The sequence below is a fragment of the Acanthochromis polyacanthus genome, chromosome 16, assembly GCF_021347895.1.
Source record: "Acanthochromis polyacanthus isolate Apoly-LR-REF ecotype Palm Island chromosome 16, KAUST_Apoly_ChrSc, whole genome shotgun sequence".
NCBI classification, from domain to species: domain Eukaryota; kingdom Metazoa; phylum Chordata; class Actinopteri; family Pomacentridae; genus Acanthochromis; species Acanthochromis polyacanthus.
The window spans coordinates 13,432,940-13,450,062 of NC_067128.1; the positions used below are offsets into that span (position 1 = coordinate 13,432,940).

The following is a 17,123-nucleotide window of genomic DNA, read 5'->3' on the forward strand; positions in this document are numbered from 1 at the left end:
CCTGTTCTTGGAAAAAGAAAGTCAGTGAAAACTTGGAAGTATTTCTGGAGGAGAAATATGATGCGCTGAATTTTTAGAAAAAGCCGTTTGATTCTGTTACATGAATGCATCAGGGTGCTCATATCAACTAACTTCATCAAACTGTCATTTCTTTCAGAGGAGTTTAATGATAAGATCCTGAGTCCAGAGCTGCGTGACGCTGAGCTGCAGCGTTTACATGGTGAAGTGCTGCACATCTACGAGACCTACTGCCTGGACGAAAGCATCGACAAGATCAGCTTTGACCCGTTCATCGTGGAGGAGATTAGGAACAGTGAGACTTCTTACTTTATCATTACGTCACCTTCATTGTTGTGCATGCAAAACAGGTCCACATCTGTAATGTTATCCACAAAATGATGAAGATTCTGACCAACAGTGTTGTTTTTTTGGGCTAACCCAAGCTATCTGCATCTGTATTTTTTCATCAACTTAAACATAAACCAGTCGCTAATCACCGCATTCTCATGTCACCAGCAGTAAGTGGTAAAATAATCTTTAAATTGCTTCGCATTTCTTGACCGAACAGGAGAACGGAGTGTTGCTACAATACTGATTTTGAACAAGAATGCTGTGTTGGTTGTTCATTATGTGAATTTATTAGCTCTGCACATACCGATATGGGTGTTAAAGGAAAACAGCTGGCAAATTTTAAGAAGACAAAAGAGGACTGACGCAGGCTGATTTATTTACAGTCTGTAGTGTTTCAGTACCGCTGAGTTTTCATCAGGCTCACTTTGGCCAGTGAGATCAGGCAATCAGATGTTGTCAGCTCAAACCAGATGTATTGGTTGAGCAGGGTTTCAAATCTATTGAATGATACATTATATTGTGGGAGTTGCCAAAGTCAGGGACAAAAGAACACAGATCTCCCTAATAGATGCAGAGATGAAAGTGCAAAAAAAACATCAGAACAAACATTTGTCAAAAGTGACAACCCAGTGGAAACAAGAAAAGGAAAGCAATTTATTCATGTCAGTGGCCTAGCATTAGACTGTTTGCACCAGTCTGCCCTCTGGATGTTTAAGGATAGCGTATTTTATAGCAGGAACATCCCATGAAATTGACAATGAATGCATCCTTCTCGGAAGTATTTTCATAGTCCGTGGGTTCAAAGGCTGATATATCTGTTATCTCCAGCCTGGTGTAGCGCGAGAATTGTTTAGGATGCAGTACTGTTTGTGTGCAAAGTTGTGCCGCATTTTCCTGTTCCTCTAAACAGAAACACAAAGTGAAAAGAGCTGCCAGTATAACCTTGTGTTGTCTTCCCTGACAGTCGCTAAAGGTCCGTACACTGGTGTGGTGAAGCTGCAGACGATGCGATGTCTGTTTGAGGCGTATGAACACGTCCTGTCTTTGCTGGAGAGAGTTTTCACACCGATGTTCTGTCACAGCGACGAAGTAAGACCTCAAAAATACTCCTTTACCCATACATACACAGATCACTCTCACTGAGCATTTATTCTTGTATTGTGTTCAATCACAGTTTACAGGTACCTAATGCAGTTCGTAAAATGTCTCCTTTTTTATATATGCTCTATTACGCTGCTGCAGCAGTACTGCAATAATTTGTTGACTGTAGGTTCTAGTTACTTTTTAGTTCATGTACAAACGGAAAGCACAAAATATTTAAAATTAGCTATAACATTAAAAGATGGTTATTCTTGAGCAACAGTCCAATAATATCAAACATAATGCTCAATCTGGACCCAAAAGTGCATTTTACAAGACTTTCTCTTCAGTCTGAATGTATTTTTACACTTCCTGTTTGCACCACAGAACCCTTGAACACATAGAATTTACGTTCACGGAAAGTTTAGAAAAACACAGTTCATATAGTACATCTTGATCCTTGTGCGTCTGTTTTGCTCACTTTGTCTCTTGTCTCTGTTCAGTACTTCAGACACCTGCTGAGGGGAGCAGAGTCTCCTACAAGAAACTCAAGAATCAACAGGTTTGTGAAGTGGATATTGCTATAATTTATGCTTTATTTTGATTTTATTTTGAGTTTAAGTAGGAAAATGAGTGATGGGAAAAAGCTGACGAAAAGACATCCATTCACAGTAATTAATTGATGTAGATGATGTAAGCAACAACGTATTTGTATGTGTTGATTTGTTTTCATATGATGGTTGAATTGATTTGTTACTCCTAGTTTCAGGCTTGTTTTCAAAGCGTTCCCAATTAATATTTTAGTCTGAAGCAGCACAAATACTTTTCATTATAATGTACAGTTCACTTCACATGTGGTAGTAGTCTGACCAGCCCAGTTTAACTCGCATTTCTCTGAGGTCTTGGCCCAGATGGTCATCATTAGTTGTGTATCTTATTCCAGAAATAGCTTCATTTTGGAAGAAAATCGGTAAGTAAGGCTGTGCCATGCTGCCTGTCTGCACAGAGCCTGCTGCCTGCAAGATATTGGATGCAAACAAACAGTGCGCAGTGTGATGCATGTAGATACAGCATGTCTCACACTAGGCTGCACTGTTTGTCAGACGAACGTTGGCTGCTAAAGGAAAAATCCCTTTTTAACAACATAATCTGCTGCAGGACGCTTCCGTATGCTCGCATTTTGTGCTGATGCTTGTACTTAGATTTTAAGCTCATGTTTAAAATGAAAGTAAAGAAGCTAAAGAATAAATCACTGCAGAGGTGTTAATAAGTCCTGGGTCCTTATGGGAATTTATGGATGACAGTTTGACATTGTAACTATGAAGATCTTCTGCTTAGTTCTTTGGGAATGATTTGCAGCATTGGTACCTCTTTCAAATTAATTTTGGTTGAAATGTGTATCTGGCTATGGTCTTTGAGTTTCAGGAACATCCCAAGATAGTATGACTTTTAATGTGCGATTTTCACACTGAGGAACACAAAATACTTCCTCTATGTGGCACAGAAAATAGTCATGATGATCTCTAAATGAGATTACTTTTGTCTTGCAAAGGCATTTCCTGAATATTATACATTCAAATGGAAGCCAGATTTTTATTTAAATCGGTAAATATTGGATCAAACAATATTAAAAAAAATCTAACTGAGCATTTGGTGCTTGCTTACAGTACTTGACATATGTACTTTCAAAACAAAATGCTCTCTGTCTGTGCAGTAAAGCAGGTAAAACACAAAAGTCATAACTGCACATAAGAGAAACTGGCAGCTTCATAATAATAAATATTTATACCGCCTGTCAAACAAAATGCAAATAGCAAAAAAACAGAAATATGTATGTGTATATGTAATGCTATAATAACATGCACACGCTACACACGATAGATTTTATAGTACTTTGTTATATTATCTTTATATCCGTTAAGCATTACAAACAGAAACCAGCTGTCTCTGACATGGGGGAGAGTGTTGCTGTAATGAGCAGTACAGCCTGTTCTGTCCTGACATTTAGTTCAGAGCGTTTTGTTCGGTTTTAGAGGTAGTAGCTGATTAACTATTGAATAACTGTAATCTCAGTTGTAAAAGTCTGAATTGTGCCCTTTTGAAAACTGCAGAGATTTCATTGGTTTGTGTGGAGACCAGAAAGACAAAACTGAGAACCCTGTGTGACTTTTGGATCAATCTTTGCCCGGCGTTTAATTATTGTCAGAAAGGTTTTTTTCCCATTTTCAAAGTCAAACCACCTGGTTAAACTTTCTAGAGTGAACTGTAATGTTAGCTTCAGGAGCGACACACTGCTGTTTCCAGTGTATGTGAATGGCATGAAGCTGTCCTTTTTTGTTGCATGTCTGCTGCATGACTCTTTCACTCTACTATAGAAATGTCTATTTGTCTCTTGTCAGCACAAAGAGAAATATGGTGTGTAAATCTGCTATTTTATTGTTGCAGGAAAACCCAAAGAGAAGGGATGTTTGAAAAGTAGACTAAACAGATAAGATGTGATGTTCTCTGTTCACGTCAGAAACCTGTCGAAACGAGGAGAGTCGTTCGGTATCAGCAGAATCGGCAGCAAAATCAAAGGTGTGTTCAAGAGCCAGACTATGGAAGGAGCCATGCTGCCACCCAGCGCCATGAACGACATGGATGATGATGTGGTGAGTGTTTCTTTGCGGGTGGTTTGAGTAGAAAACGCACAAACAGCACTGCTTTACAGAGACATATCAGCCATTATCACTCATGCGTCCACATTAATCTGTCCCTTTTTTTCTGTCCATTAGCTGATATTTGTTTAGCATCCACTGTCTGGTCTGCATGTATATTGAAAAGCGTAAACAAGAATAAACTAGGTCATAAAGGTTTTCCAACATGACCTCGTTAGTACGTATTCTATTACACTTTAAATGTGGTAAAACATGTCTTAAGGTGTTCCAATTAGTCTGTCATTTGTCTCCACAGCAGGTTTCCCTCAATCAGCAGATGTGTTTTCAGATCCTGATGGGTCTCTGTTATGTGCTCCCTGTTTTGTCTCCCTGCAGGTGGAAGAGGCGACTGTGGTGATGGAGGACGACACTCCCGATGAGCCAGCCAGCACACCGGGCTCTCATAGGAACCTGTCGGCTTGGAGCATCGAAATTCCCTTCATTGACTTCTACAATGATTTGGCCAAAAAGGAGAAGATTCCCGTTTTCTGCATCGATGTGGAACGCAACGACAGGAAGGACGGTGAGTCAACAGGGAGGTAAAATGCAAGCTGCTGCATTCTTCATTTGAGTCGTGTTAATGCAGATTTTTAACAATGCAGTGCTGCTTTCGTGTCACAGAATAAAACATAGTTATGAAATTCTTACCATTAAATATGTTCAAAGTTGAGCTTTAGTTTTTCCTCCTCAAACAGGAGCTCACTATCTTATGCAAGCGCTAAATAACACCAGTGTCCACTGTGCAAAGCTGCAGCAACAAGGTGGTTTATGTTTGCCAAACTCAACTTTATGACCCTGAACAACCTTGGACTCTGTAGATTAGAGCTATATTGGAGAATTTTGTTGTATAGTAAGTGTATTTGTCTCCATCAACAAGAAGAGTAAAACCTGAAAAACTAAATTCCCTTTTTTCAGGGATGTGATTTTTCCGCGAATTCACGGAATTCCGCTTTTTTTCAGGGATGGGAATTTACCGCGGATTTCATTTATTTGAACGCCGATTTCACAAGTTTGAACACTTTATTGTCGCTGATACTCCCGCGCGATGGTAACGACGTTAACGATAGCTTGTTAACGACGATTGTAAACGGCCCAGCGATGGGAAGTCGCTACACCGCCCCCCCCCCAGCAACTTTCCGCTAGAATCAGAACTTGCTGATCCCATCCCTGTTTTTTTCTGTAGAAGCTAAATACCAGCCTTTCTTACAGTGAGAGTTATTGAACCTTTTTGAAAGATCTCATCTGCAACTCTACCAAATGTGATGCAGGAAAGCTATCAGGCACAACAATGTTGCATACATTTTAATGATTAGATTACCAGATGGCTTATTTATTTAATTTGTCACTCTGCAGCCTTCCACAAAATGTTTCCGTTTTGAACCAGATAGTGTCTGTTTTTGTGTCATTTAATGTTTTCTGCTTTTTATTACAGTATAACTTATCAATGACATTTCTGCTTTTAACATTTGGAGGCACAGAATGAGTGCAAAAAAAAGCATCATAAAGCAACAATAAAACAAAAGCAGTGAATTCCAATTATATCTGTATGTTTATACGTTCATTGATTTACATCCATCTACACAGACACCTGTGTGGCTGTATTTAAAAACATTATTTGAATAAAATAGGAGACAAAATTGGTCAGTGTATTGTTGCATGAATATAAAACATGTTTAAGTTTCTAAAAAAGGGAGAATAGCTTAAGATTAAAGGGTAAGAAATGTCATACTTTAGCTTTCAGACTCGCCTTGTTCAAACAGGTACTCCTTTCTTCTTTATCAGAAATCACAGTAATCTAATTCTTAATTGGGAAAATTTCATTTGTTTTCCTAATTTCAAATAACAAAAATATTAAACATATTTAGTACCTTTACAAACTGTTATTGGCGGAAACAATATGTAGTCTCTCATACTAATGTGTCATCTGTAAACCAAATGGACATTCAGTGCATTTTAATGTTTTAAATGCATGAGCATCTGTCAGGTTGTTTTTTCTGATATTTCCATAGTCTACGACCTTAATACCAGCATCTGATCCAAGGACTTCATGTGAGCAGCAGACAGTGCAATAACTAGGCTTTTTTTTTTTTTTCAAATTTATATCTATTTTTATATGGAGACGAATGTAATTCTCTCACATGCAAACTGGACTTTGTAATCAATTTCAGTATCAAGTCCAGGCCATGTGTTTGTATCAGTTTGACAGGCTGTAATTTGTTGTTGTTCTTCTTGCAGTTGGTCATGAAACTGAGAAGTGGTCAGTCTACAGAAGATACTTGGAGTTCTATGTACTAGAATCAAAACTCACTGAATTTCACGGTAATATTGGGTCTTAATAAAATAACAATCTGCATCTTCTAAAGACAATATTAGCTTGCACTTGCACACAGAATAACCCAGATTTCCAGTGTGTGTTGTTTCTGTTTGTATTCTCCATGCGCTTCATGTGTGTTTTCATCATAATTTTTAGGCACATTTGCAGATGCACAGCTTCCATCCAAAAGAATTATCGGACCAAAGAATTTCGAGTTCCTTGCATCAAAAAGGGAAGAATTTGAGGAATATTTACAGGTACTCAGCCAGAATTTAGTTTTGCTTTTTGTAAAGTTGTGTGAGAGGAGCGTTTAAAATGTTTGTTTGTTAGTGCTAAAGGATGAATCCAGTTTAATTCAACCATGGTGTATTATTGCGTCTTTAAGTGTTATGCTAACTCTTTACTCCCGTTGTGGAGATTCAGGAAAGCGCGTAGTCGCACTTATCAGCTTATATCTGGGCAAAAAGCTGAACCTCCCTGCAGCTGAATCATTTTGTTTTCGGTCTGACTGAAAGGAAATGCAGAAATTAACTTCTTGAAATGGACATTTTGCTCACAGTTTAAGAGATGTCCTTTCAGGAATACTTGCTGTTGGACTTGATCTCTGACATCTCTGCAGGCTTTTTCATATATGTTTTTTTTATCTTTGCAACAAAGGAGGAAAGTGCAAAGTTAGCGTAACATTTAGAGCCACAGTAGACGCATCAATGGGAACTACAGCAGGTTTAAGTACACTAGAATAATCCTTTATCAAAATCAAACTTAGGCAGCTGCTATAGAATCATTGTAGGGAATTTATATGCACCTCTGTACTGGCATTAGAGGGCAGTATTACAGAGCAGTATTGTCAAGGTGTTAAAGTAGTCAAATGGAGAAATACCTTTTTTTAAATATGAAGATTTTCCTCTCAAATTACAAACACAAGCATTTTAAATGTAACGGTGAGTAATCATGTACTCTTTATTCTTCAGATTGGTACCAGGTGTGACTGTTTTAATGTTTAAACCTCATCACAGAACTACAGTGATATTGTATTACACTGCAGTCTGTTTAACTCTGACATTAAGATTTGTATTCTTGAAGAAGGTATTTTTGTGTTATTTGATCAGTATTCACTATTCTTCCTCCCTCAAAGACACTCTTTAAAGCTTTGACTTTTGTCCTTTTCTTATTAAATGAAGGTTAAATTTGAAAAAAACATTTGATTCGATTAATTTTGCTGAGTATTGTCACTATTGGTTTAAGTCATGTTTTTAGTCCTTAAAATGCCACTTGCTATTTCATTTGTTGTCACATATGGAAGGCAGCAAATCCTCGCATTGAAGCAGCCGAAATCACTAAAATGTCTAAGACAAACAATAGTTTTAATGAATACTTGCATCTCTGTTTGGCCTGATAGAAGTTACCCCTCTGAATATTTAGTCATTTAAATATGTTCTGGAGAAAAACCCCACTGGTGCTACTTGAACTCTACATGTATTGTTGTTTGTGTGCAGAGACTACTGCAGCATCCAGAGCTCAGTAACAGTCAGCTGCTGGCAGACTTCCTGTCTCCTCACAGCATGGAGTCTCAGTTTCTGGACAGGATGCTGCCTGATGTCAACCTGGGTATGTACATATTTACACTGTACACCACCACCTCCTTCTGTCAGGCATTATTCATTAACATATGAGATACAGTGTCATGTTGGCCTCTGAGTTGCTCTCCTGCTGCAAGTGGGGATTGATGCTGTGCAAAAAAGCACTTTGAAAATATTTGCAGACTTCTTCCAAATGTTTAGTTCTCTGTACTTGTAGTCATGGTTGTTCTGTTGTGTTTTTTTTTTTTAACATTTAGTACATTTTGTGTCTTTTTAATCTTAATCAGACCTGCTACTCCTTCTGTGTTTTCTAAATGTCACCTATTTTGCTTTTACTAATCACTACCATTGACTTTTTCTGTTTGCTTTTCAGTCACTTTGTTTACTAAATATGTTTTTTTTTTACAGGGAAAATTTTCAAGTCTGTTCCAGGAAAGCTGATTAAAGAGGTGAGTTCCTGCTAAGCTGAAATGTTGCTCTAAGGATGAGTCATAATTTACTTTTTTTGGTCCTTATTTTCATTCACACCCACAATATATTTTACAATTTTCAGTCTTGTGCAAAGCTATGCTAATAGGCTGCCTACTGCAGCTTCACATTTATAGTACAGACACAAAAGTGACGTCAATCTTCTTCCAGTTCTCTCTGCAAGAAAGTTAATAACAGTGTTTTCCCAAAATGTACAAACTATCTGTACTTTTTACTAATTTCTGCTTACGACTGTTTTATGCATTTTGTCAACCCTGCCCACCCTGGCTTTAAATGATTTATCTATGTTATCTATAAAACATGCCACGAAGTATGGAAAGAGTTACTTTAGATGCATTTAAATGTGTAGACACAACACACTCACCATACAAAAACACTGTCATAGCTTCAACGAAAAAAGGAAATGGCACATCCAGACTGTCACACAGCACACAAAACTACAAAGTGTTCAGCTGAAATGTGATAAAAGTATACAGATATCTGTAATATATCTCAAAGTGGTTGCAGAAAAAATAGCCCTGTTTGTTCTTTAATAAAGGAGATGTTTTCACACCACATAATCTCTGTGGATGATGTGTAGTGTCGTGTATCATAGGATCTGCAGGGAGGAGCAGGGGCGAGGATGCGAGCGAGTTCATGATAAATATTCCTATAGGGTCCAGAGGTGTTATGTAGCTGACCCTGGCCACTGTGTGTGTGGGTGGGGAAATAAGACAGATTCACATTTGAAAGAATCCTTTGTTTGGTGCTGTACAGTTAAAAAAAAAAAAAAAAGTGCTCCTGTTGACCGACATGAAGCCACAGTCCAGAATCATGTCGGAAAAAATGAGTGTGCAGAAGGGATTAAAAAATTTCCTGGGATTTTAAAATGATTTTATAACTGGTCATTTCTGCATTTTTTGCTTGAAACTTCACTAGTTGACAGAATCTGTATTGTTTCTAATAGGGGAGGTTTACAGTAGAAACGATATTAGACAGTGAAACTTATCAATGTGTGTTTTTCAGAGAGGACAGAACCTGGAGCCTTTCATCCAGTCCTTCTTCAACTCATGCGAGTCGCCGAAACCAAAACCCAGCCGACCCGAGCTGACCATCCTCAGCCCTACAGCAGAGAACAACAAGAAGGTAAACTGAGTTTTGCTCAACACAAACTTAACATCTCTGTTATGCTGAACCAGAGCAGGATGTTTTATACCATCCCAAAACTCCTCAGACACATTGGCTCCATAATTGACTGCTGAATTTTTTCACAAAAAAAGGAAAGAAATCTAATTGAAGGATGCCTTCCTGACAGTCTGGAGGGAATTTTATCAGGTTTGAGAGGAAAGAAATTTCCTTTTCCTCTAGAGAGGAAGCATTAGCTACATTGACTGATAAAGCAGAATGTTAACTCCTGTATTTATAATCCACTTGTTACATCAACAAGCAGCACTGGATGTCTGGATGAGATATACTGAGACGAGGAGTGATCAAAAAATTCTTGTTTGTGGTGCACGACTTGCATGGAATGCGTTATAATCATGTGGTGCAATGTGTCAGCGCAGTAACTGTCACGAATCAGAAACAGCGTGACTCAGATTAGAATCTGTGTCACTCATGTTTGTGTGACAAATGGCAGGTTTGAATTTGTGATTTCTCCCTGAACCTCAAATGGGAGCAAAAAAGAAAATGTTTCATTTCTGGCTGCCAATCAGCAGCCAGGATGAGTCAGACTTGATGTTGAGGATCACCACTGATGAAGGTTAGATTGATGTGTATTTTAAATTAAATGCATGATGTAGTTAGATATGCAAAACAGTCAACTTTCTTGAAATTCAGTTGAGAAACTGACAGTAGAGAGTCTTTATTTGGGCGAATCCATCCGATGAAAGACCTAAGAATTATCATATCTAAAGTTTTTGAACATTGCCCCTAAATAGGTGCATCCCAAAAGAGTTAGTGGGACTCATTACAAAACATGTAGTATTTTTAATCAATTTATTCAGTCTTTATTCCACCAGCAAGACTATTAAGTTTGAAATCACGTTTTCAAGGGAGACTTCACCAACAAATAACATTTTTTAAAGTCACTGACAATCAAAGACAAAAGAAAAAACAGAGGAACAGGCTGTAATTTTGGAAAAATAAAAAAAATAACCAATATTTAAAAAGTAAACAGAAAATTAAACATTTCTAACACAACTAACTCACTTTTGACTTTGATTAACCAGTGAATGTTCACACTCAGATTTGTCACTTCAATGTAAGGATTTCACTCAAACCACAACATTTTTCTGGTGGTTTGAGTGAAATCCCCCCCCCCCCCCCCCGCCCTCAGTTCGGAAATTACTCGAAATTCCCATCCCTACTGTCTTTATTAGTAAATTTGAAGTCACAGACGGAGCAGTGAAAGGCGAACACATTGCTGGTTTTAGTCCCGTCATTTCACTAAATGTGAAATGATCAAGTAAATTCTCTGTATAGCTTCGGTCTTTCTCTTGAACTTTGGGATAACAGTGCATATAATTCCTCTCCAGCACTGTGTGATTCCTCATTTTTTGGCATGTCTTTCACCTGCAGCTCTTCAACGGTCTGTTCAAGAACAACGCTAACTTGTCGGGGGGTCCAGAGATTAAACAAAACAGCAACTACTTCATGGAAATGGTCACTGTTGACGGCATGTATGACTACATGATGTATGTTGGTAAGTTTAGTAACAGGAAGCAGCCTTTACACACCTTTGAACCTTTGAACAATGTAAAATGTTCTCAGCTTAGTATGAAAGTAAACACAGTAAATGAAGCACTGATGGTGAGATAAAATCACATAAATTCCTTAAAAATTACCCGAGTTACAGACGTAATTGCTTTAAATGCAGATTATAGTTAGATGAGAGTTGGCACAGTTGAAGTAAAGCTGCTCTAAAAACAGCTAGAAGCACTGTAGATTCTGATCCATTCACATGTCAGCTCTGTGTTTTTGTTGTATTTTTGGTTGTGGGCCTTGTATATTAAAGCATCGTTTGCAGTCTCTCTGGTGCCTTTTTCACTCTTCAGTCTTTGTTGGTGTTTTGACTAACAGGCCGGGTGGTGTTCTGCATGCCAGAGTGGCTGCATCACATCTTGGCCGCTGGAAGGATCCTATTCAAGAGCACATTTGAAGCCTACATGGACCAGTACATGCAGTCAAAACTGGAGCAGATTCTCCAGGAGCACCGCATGGTTTCCCTCATCACCCAGCTCAGAGGTAGGATTTTTCTGTTTCCCACCTTGTTGAAATGACAAATGTTGCTGGCAGCAGCTCACGTCAGATGTAATTCATGGACTTTGTGGTAGAACGAATGTGTAGAGGGCTCTCTGCTCAGCCGTTCTCTGTACCCTGTCACATACATTTTATTTTAAAATAATGTCTGGACGTGGTATTTGGAAATTAAGTTGCTCCAACTGGGAGTCAAAACCCTGGATGGTGCAATTACGTGATTTTCCACCAAAATTTATGGTCACTGGGAGGTCAAAGATTGTTCATGAGATTCCGCCTCTTTATCGGACGCCTACAGGAAATAGTCTGACTTAACCCTTTTAACACCCACTGAGTTCTGCTTCTTCATTTTTAATTGCAGTCGACCAATTCAGAATAAACATTTCAAGCACAAAAATGGCGTTAACCTTTTTATGGTTCCGATACAGCAGCAACAGTAGTGCCTTACTTTGTAGTAAGACAACTGTTGTCTCTTACCTTTGCATGTGTATTTGTTAATTTACATCTGTCCTTAAGTTTTACATACTTTTGTACTGCAAACTGCTTTCACTGACAGTCTGACAAACGAAATGGTTCAAAGCTCTTAGTCTTTTTTTAAAATTCAAAATAAGAGATAAATGTTTCATTGTAAAGCTTATCAACTTGAGGATTTGACTAAATTGTGAACAAGAAGGTGGCAGAGTTTAAAAGGCTTCACCTGTGGTTTTAGTGTGTCGCTTATTGAGTCAAAATGTGTTGGATAGAAGTCTGTATCAGAAGTTTACAGATCCAACTGTAGCTGTTGAATTAGCTTTGCTTTGACCAACCACAACACTGCTTTTAATGTAATTTAGTAGGGCCAAGATAACACAGAATCATACACAATAAAACTAACTTCAGTGTATATATTTGTAATGAAATTTTGAATACAACACTTCAATTTGTGATGAAATGTCCTTTAGGTCTCACTTTTTTTTACTGCATTGAATTTTGTGAATACTTCTGTCCTCTAACAAAACTTGAAGAGTTTCACCTACATGTGTTTGTTTGTTCCACCACCGCTCTAGTTAAAAAGCACATTTTCAACATCCTGCAAAAACGCTTTCATTTTATCTTTTTTTTTTTAGAACATATATTTATTAGTTTTTCCATTTAACATTAGCATGCAAATACACATTATAACTACACCCATTTTCACCAGCCCTAGAACAACTTCCCCTCGACACAAAACATATCAGGGAAAAAAAAAACATATAACAATAATAAAGAGGAATGGTACAGCTAGATTCTATGTGATAGGGAATCAGATAAGCATCAGAGCAATTAATATAGATATTAAAGCCTATAAGGCGGTGTCTCTTGAAATCTCAGTCCACGCTAGATCACAGAGTCCAGACCTCAGGGCCTGGGCCTCATCATCTCCAATATAGTCCAGAAAGGGGTCCCAGATATGGAAGAACTCATTTTATCTTTAAACTCAACACACTGAAGAAGTGAGGACCATCTTCACTCATGTCTAGGATTTTAACATGCATGTGGTAGTTTTCTTGTTGTTTTTGAAGTACTGAGACTAAAAGAATGAAAGACATGAGGAGAGCGTGAAAAAGCTTTGTTATGTGAAACAGGGCTCCAGACTGCGACTAAATGGTGGCATTTTGCGACCAAAATTTGAGCGAGTGCGAGTAAATTTTTCATCTACTCGCGCATGTGCGACCAGTAATTTTGCCGACTTTTTAAATTACTATTGAATATTTTTGTTGCTTACAAACTTCGGCTCCACACTTCAGCCCAGTAGACAGTAATGTGCAAATGAGCTGGTTTACCAACCAACATTAACTCCAAAAGAAGAAGACGAACACCAAAGAAGAAGAAGGCGGGGCAATGTGTGTGAGAGCCGGGGACGAATGATGGTGAAGCTCCTGATGTTTCACAAAGCCTTTATTTACGTTCAGCCTTATTTTAAACACAAATTCACCTTTCTGTCCTTCCCTCCTTTCTTGTCCCCATTCCAGCTGCTTCTAAGTTTAGACACATCCTTTGCTGGACAGGAAAAGCATGGAACTGTTTTCTTTCATCTTTATGTTAATTTTCGGACTTTTCGGCAGCGTCTTTGTCATGTCAAGAAACCTCTTTTTAGAGAATCACTTCCTGTGCACTGAACTGGTCACAAAATAAAAGCCTGTAGCATTAATACGCCTTCAAAATAAAAGCCTGGAGGGAACGGTTGTTTTAACACTAGCGAAACAAAGGCTTTCCAAAATTTATAAACTGATCAACAGACCTTTTATAAGAGTATTTTACACGTGAGTCGGTATAAATACATAACGTGGACACGCATAACACATGCCTGTGCTCAGCACAATGTCATTTTTATTAAAGATTTCATCCGTCGGAAATGATCCATCAACTGAGCTTTGGTGGAGTACTGCACTCGCCAAGTGCTTTTCTTATGTTGTGTCAACTGCTGCCCAATAAAATGTGAATTTAAAACATAGTTTCTGCATTTATTGTGCAATTTTTTATCAGTAATACAGTGAAAATGAGAGGGAATGTGAATATTTACTTTGCAAGTTGATTTTGGTGTGCGCCCCTGAATTTTCTGGTTGCGCTTCTAAAATTTGAAGTTAGGGGCCACTGCACTCCTAGGGAAAAAAAAGTTAGCCTGGAGCCCTGTGAAAGTTTAATCCGGCTCTCTTTATGATGTCGTTTATTCCTGCAGACGCCGTTTTCTGTGAGAACAGCGAGGAGCGAACAGCAGAGGACAAACAAGTCAGAGCGAAGCAGACGTTTGAGGAGATGATGAAATATTTACCAGGTCAGTTTGCATCCAGGTTTCACTGACATGGTATTCATATTGTAATCCAGTAATCATCCTCTTGTGTTTTGTTTGCTGTCAGGGCGCCTAAACTGAAATAATTCTGCCCAAACAATCCGCCTGAAGAGCTCAAACTTAACAAATTGCCATCTTCTTCTAAATTACACCTACTTTTACATGCATTTTTTAGTTTTTTGCTTGTGAGAAATTTTTCTTTTTTGTTAATATTCAGATATTATGTTTTTCTGTATCTCACTCTGGGTTGTTTGCTGTGTGTAGAAAATTTTGTACCACTCGTTTTATAACATGTTATATAAATGAACTTTTAATAAACAGTACACCTCAAACTGTGCTTGTGTTATACATGTTACATGTTACATGCAGTATTGATGAAATTACAATTTTTTTTTTAAGAGTCACTGGGTGAAATTCACGAACTGAACCTGCAGAAATATCCTGATAATTTCTTGTAGTATGGTTTGGGTTCAGCGTACTTACAAATATCCCTACTGACCACACTTATTTATCATTATTATTCTGATTATTATTATTTTTTATCGCCTTGTTATTATTGTCCTCAAGACTGTAACATTCTCTGCCAAAAGATGAATTGTTTCAAGCTGCAGATGTTCAATACACTTAAAATGTTTGATTTCAGACTTCGTAGGAAAATGTATCGGTGAGGAGGCAAAATACGAAGGCATCCAGCTCCTCTTCGATGGTTTGCAGCAGCCGCTCCTCAACAAGCAGGTAAACAGTAAAACTAAAACAAAACAACAAAAACAGATCTGCAGGCAGTAATAATTGAAGCTTTCATTCACGTGGATTTTGTGACATTTGTGGTTAAGGAGGTGTGTACATTTACTGAGCAGCTGGTGTATCTGATCACAGCACAGCTACACAAATATGTTGTAAGAGAGTTGGTTTGTCATAGAGCTGTATCACAGTTGCATTCTGGTAACTGTGACTGATTCACAATGAAACCAGAGAGGCTATGCATGCATGTCTGGTACTAGGCTTAGGTGCATGAGGAGAGTCAGTGAAGGAAAGTCAGAAAGTAAGAGTGACAAACCACTGAATTATAGCTGCCAAAAACGGATTTAGGAATGTTTAGACAAATGGCCATCATGGCAAAGAGAACTGAGAAAGTTTGTACATTTAAAAAAGTGAAGTTAATTGATAAATGTTTATGACACATCATAAGAAACAAAGAAACACGGCAACATATACACATTCCTAAATACAATACAGGGGGTCCTTGGTTGACGACGTCCTCAACCTACGACATTTTGTTGTTACGTCTGAACTGGTTACATGGAACTACTTGACGAGCAGAGCAGACGAATACGTTGTCATGCGGCAATATAAGGCTTTCTTTACATTCTCTGGCTGTAAGCCACCTTGGATTGTGCTACATTTGCTAACTTTCTGGCCTTCATTATGGCTTCCAAGTGTAAGTTAGACTCTTCTGATGGCAGTGCTTCAAAGATATGGGAAGCCATCTTCTTGTGTGTTTTCATCACTGCATCGTAGAAGCTGCAGCTGTCCAACTAGTTAAACTCGTGCTTGCAAAATGAATCATGAGTTGTAGCAAACTTTACTTCTTTACTGTGACTCATGATACACATGAACAACAGAGTGAAAGCTGTAACAAAAGCAGAATAAAACATAAATACATGTAAATAAATCCTTTTAACTTGACCAGTCAGTCCAAAAATGAAGTTAACTACTTACCACATTGTGGCATTTACAAAGTAGAGCCGTGCATCCAGGAAAGCATGTACATGTGTAAAGCTAAACATTACAATAGCGGACAGGAAGTGACAACTGTCAACAACTTCAAAATAAAGCCCTTTTTTCAAAATAAAAGTACATCGATAATTCTGCCTTGAGGGCAACACACCATGGTGTGAAATTCTATATAATAAATGCTTGGAACAGGGCAAAACACTGAACATCGGCATTATTAGATCACGTTCTAAAACGGTGGAACATATTCTGTTATCTTCTTGTGAAATGACTCATACATGCATGAAAGTCACTGATATTCATGACTTTCATGAATAACTGATCAATATTGTGACGCACGTAACGGCTTTGTTTACATTTTCTCCAGAGTTCCGACTTGCGGCAAAAATGGACTTGCATCAATCTGTAGGAACTGAACTTTGACATAATGTATAATGAGGAGGAAGAAGGAGGCAGCTCTGTCATTCCATGACTACAATCTACAATATTGAATAAATGATCTGTCAGTCGGCGAGTTTAGAGGGTGTCTGGGTGTCATGAGGAGACATGCACAGTTTACCGCTTTACCTTTTCAGTGCCAGTATTCCTCAGTACTTTTATGTTGCACCCTGCATGTTCAGGCAGGCCTGTCATTCTGATGTAGCTCCTTTGCACACAGATTCAGCTTCATCAGACATGTGATGATTGACCTTTTCTGCTTCACAATTCAAATCACCTGGTTTAACTCCATTTGCGGTTTTAATGTGAAACAGCATTTAGCATAATCAGTAACTGATACAATGTCAATAAAGAGTGAGGCTGCGGCATGGCTTCCAGGGAACTCCTCATGCTTG

The 17,123-nt window shown here is 38.2% G+C and overlaps 1 protein-coding gene across 3 annotated transcripts in view; it reads left to right on the top strand.

Annotated features, from left to right (window-relative positions):
- The window catches only part of snx14 (sorting nexin 14), a 28,297-nt gene that overhangs the window by 8,516 nt on the left and 2,658 nt on the right, over nt 1–17,123 (top strand). For 2 of the 3 annotated variants that reach the window (XM_051961010.1, XM_051961011.1), the window contains exons 14-28: nt 158–313; nt 1,316–1,440; nt 1,935–1,993; nt 2,375–2,401; nt 3,950–4,082; nt 4,464–4,650; nt 6,363–6,446; nt 6,598–6,698; nt 7,938–8,049; nt 8,430–8,470; nt 9,516–9,635; nt 11,070–11,193; nt 11,571–11,735; nt 14,446–14,541; nt 15,200–15,291. In XM_051961010.1, the coding sequence (XP_051816970.1) occupies nt 158–313; nt 1,316–1,440; nt 1,935–1,993; nt 2,375–2,401; nt 3,950–4,082; nt 4,464–4,650; nt 6,363–6,446; nt 6,598–6,698; nt 7,938–8,049; nt 8,430–8,470; nt 9,516–9,635; nt 11,070–11,193; nt 11,571–11,735; nt 14,446–14,541; nt 15,200–15,291 (1,622 nt within the window). The remainder of the gene's footprint in view (nt 1–157; nt 314–1,315; nt 1,441–1,934; nt 1,994–2,374; nt 2,402–3,949; nt 4,083–4,463; nt 4,651–6,362; nt 6,447–6,597; nt 6,699–7,937; nt 8,050–8,429; nt 8,471–9,515; nt 9,636–11,069; nt 11,194–11,570; nt 11,736–14,445; nt 14,542–15,199; nt 15,292–17,123) is intronic. The other variant, XM_051961012.1, reaches the window with a different exon arrangement.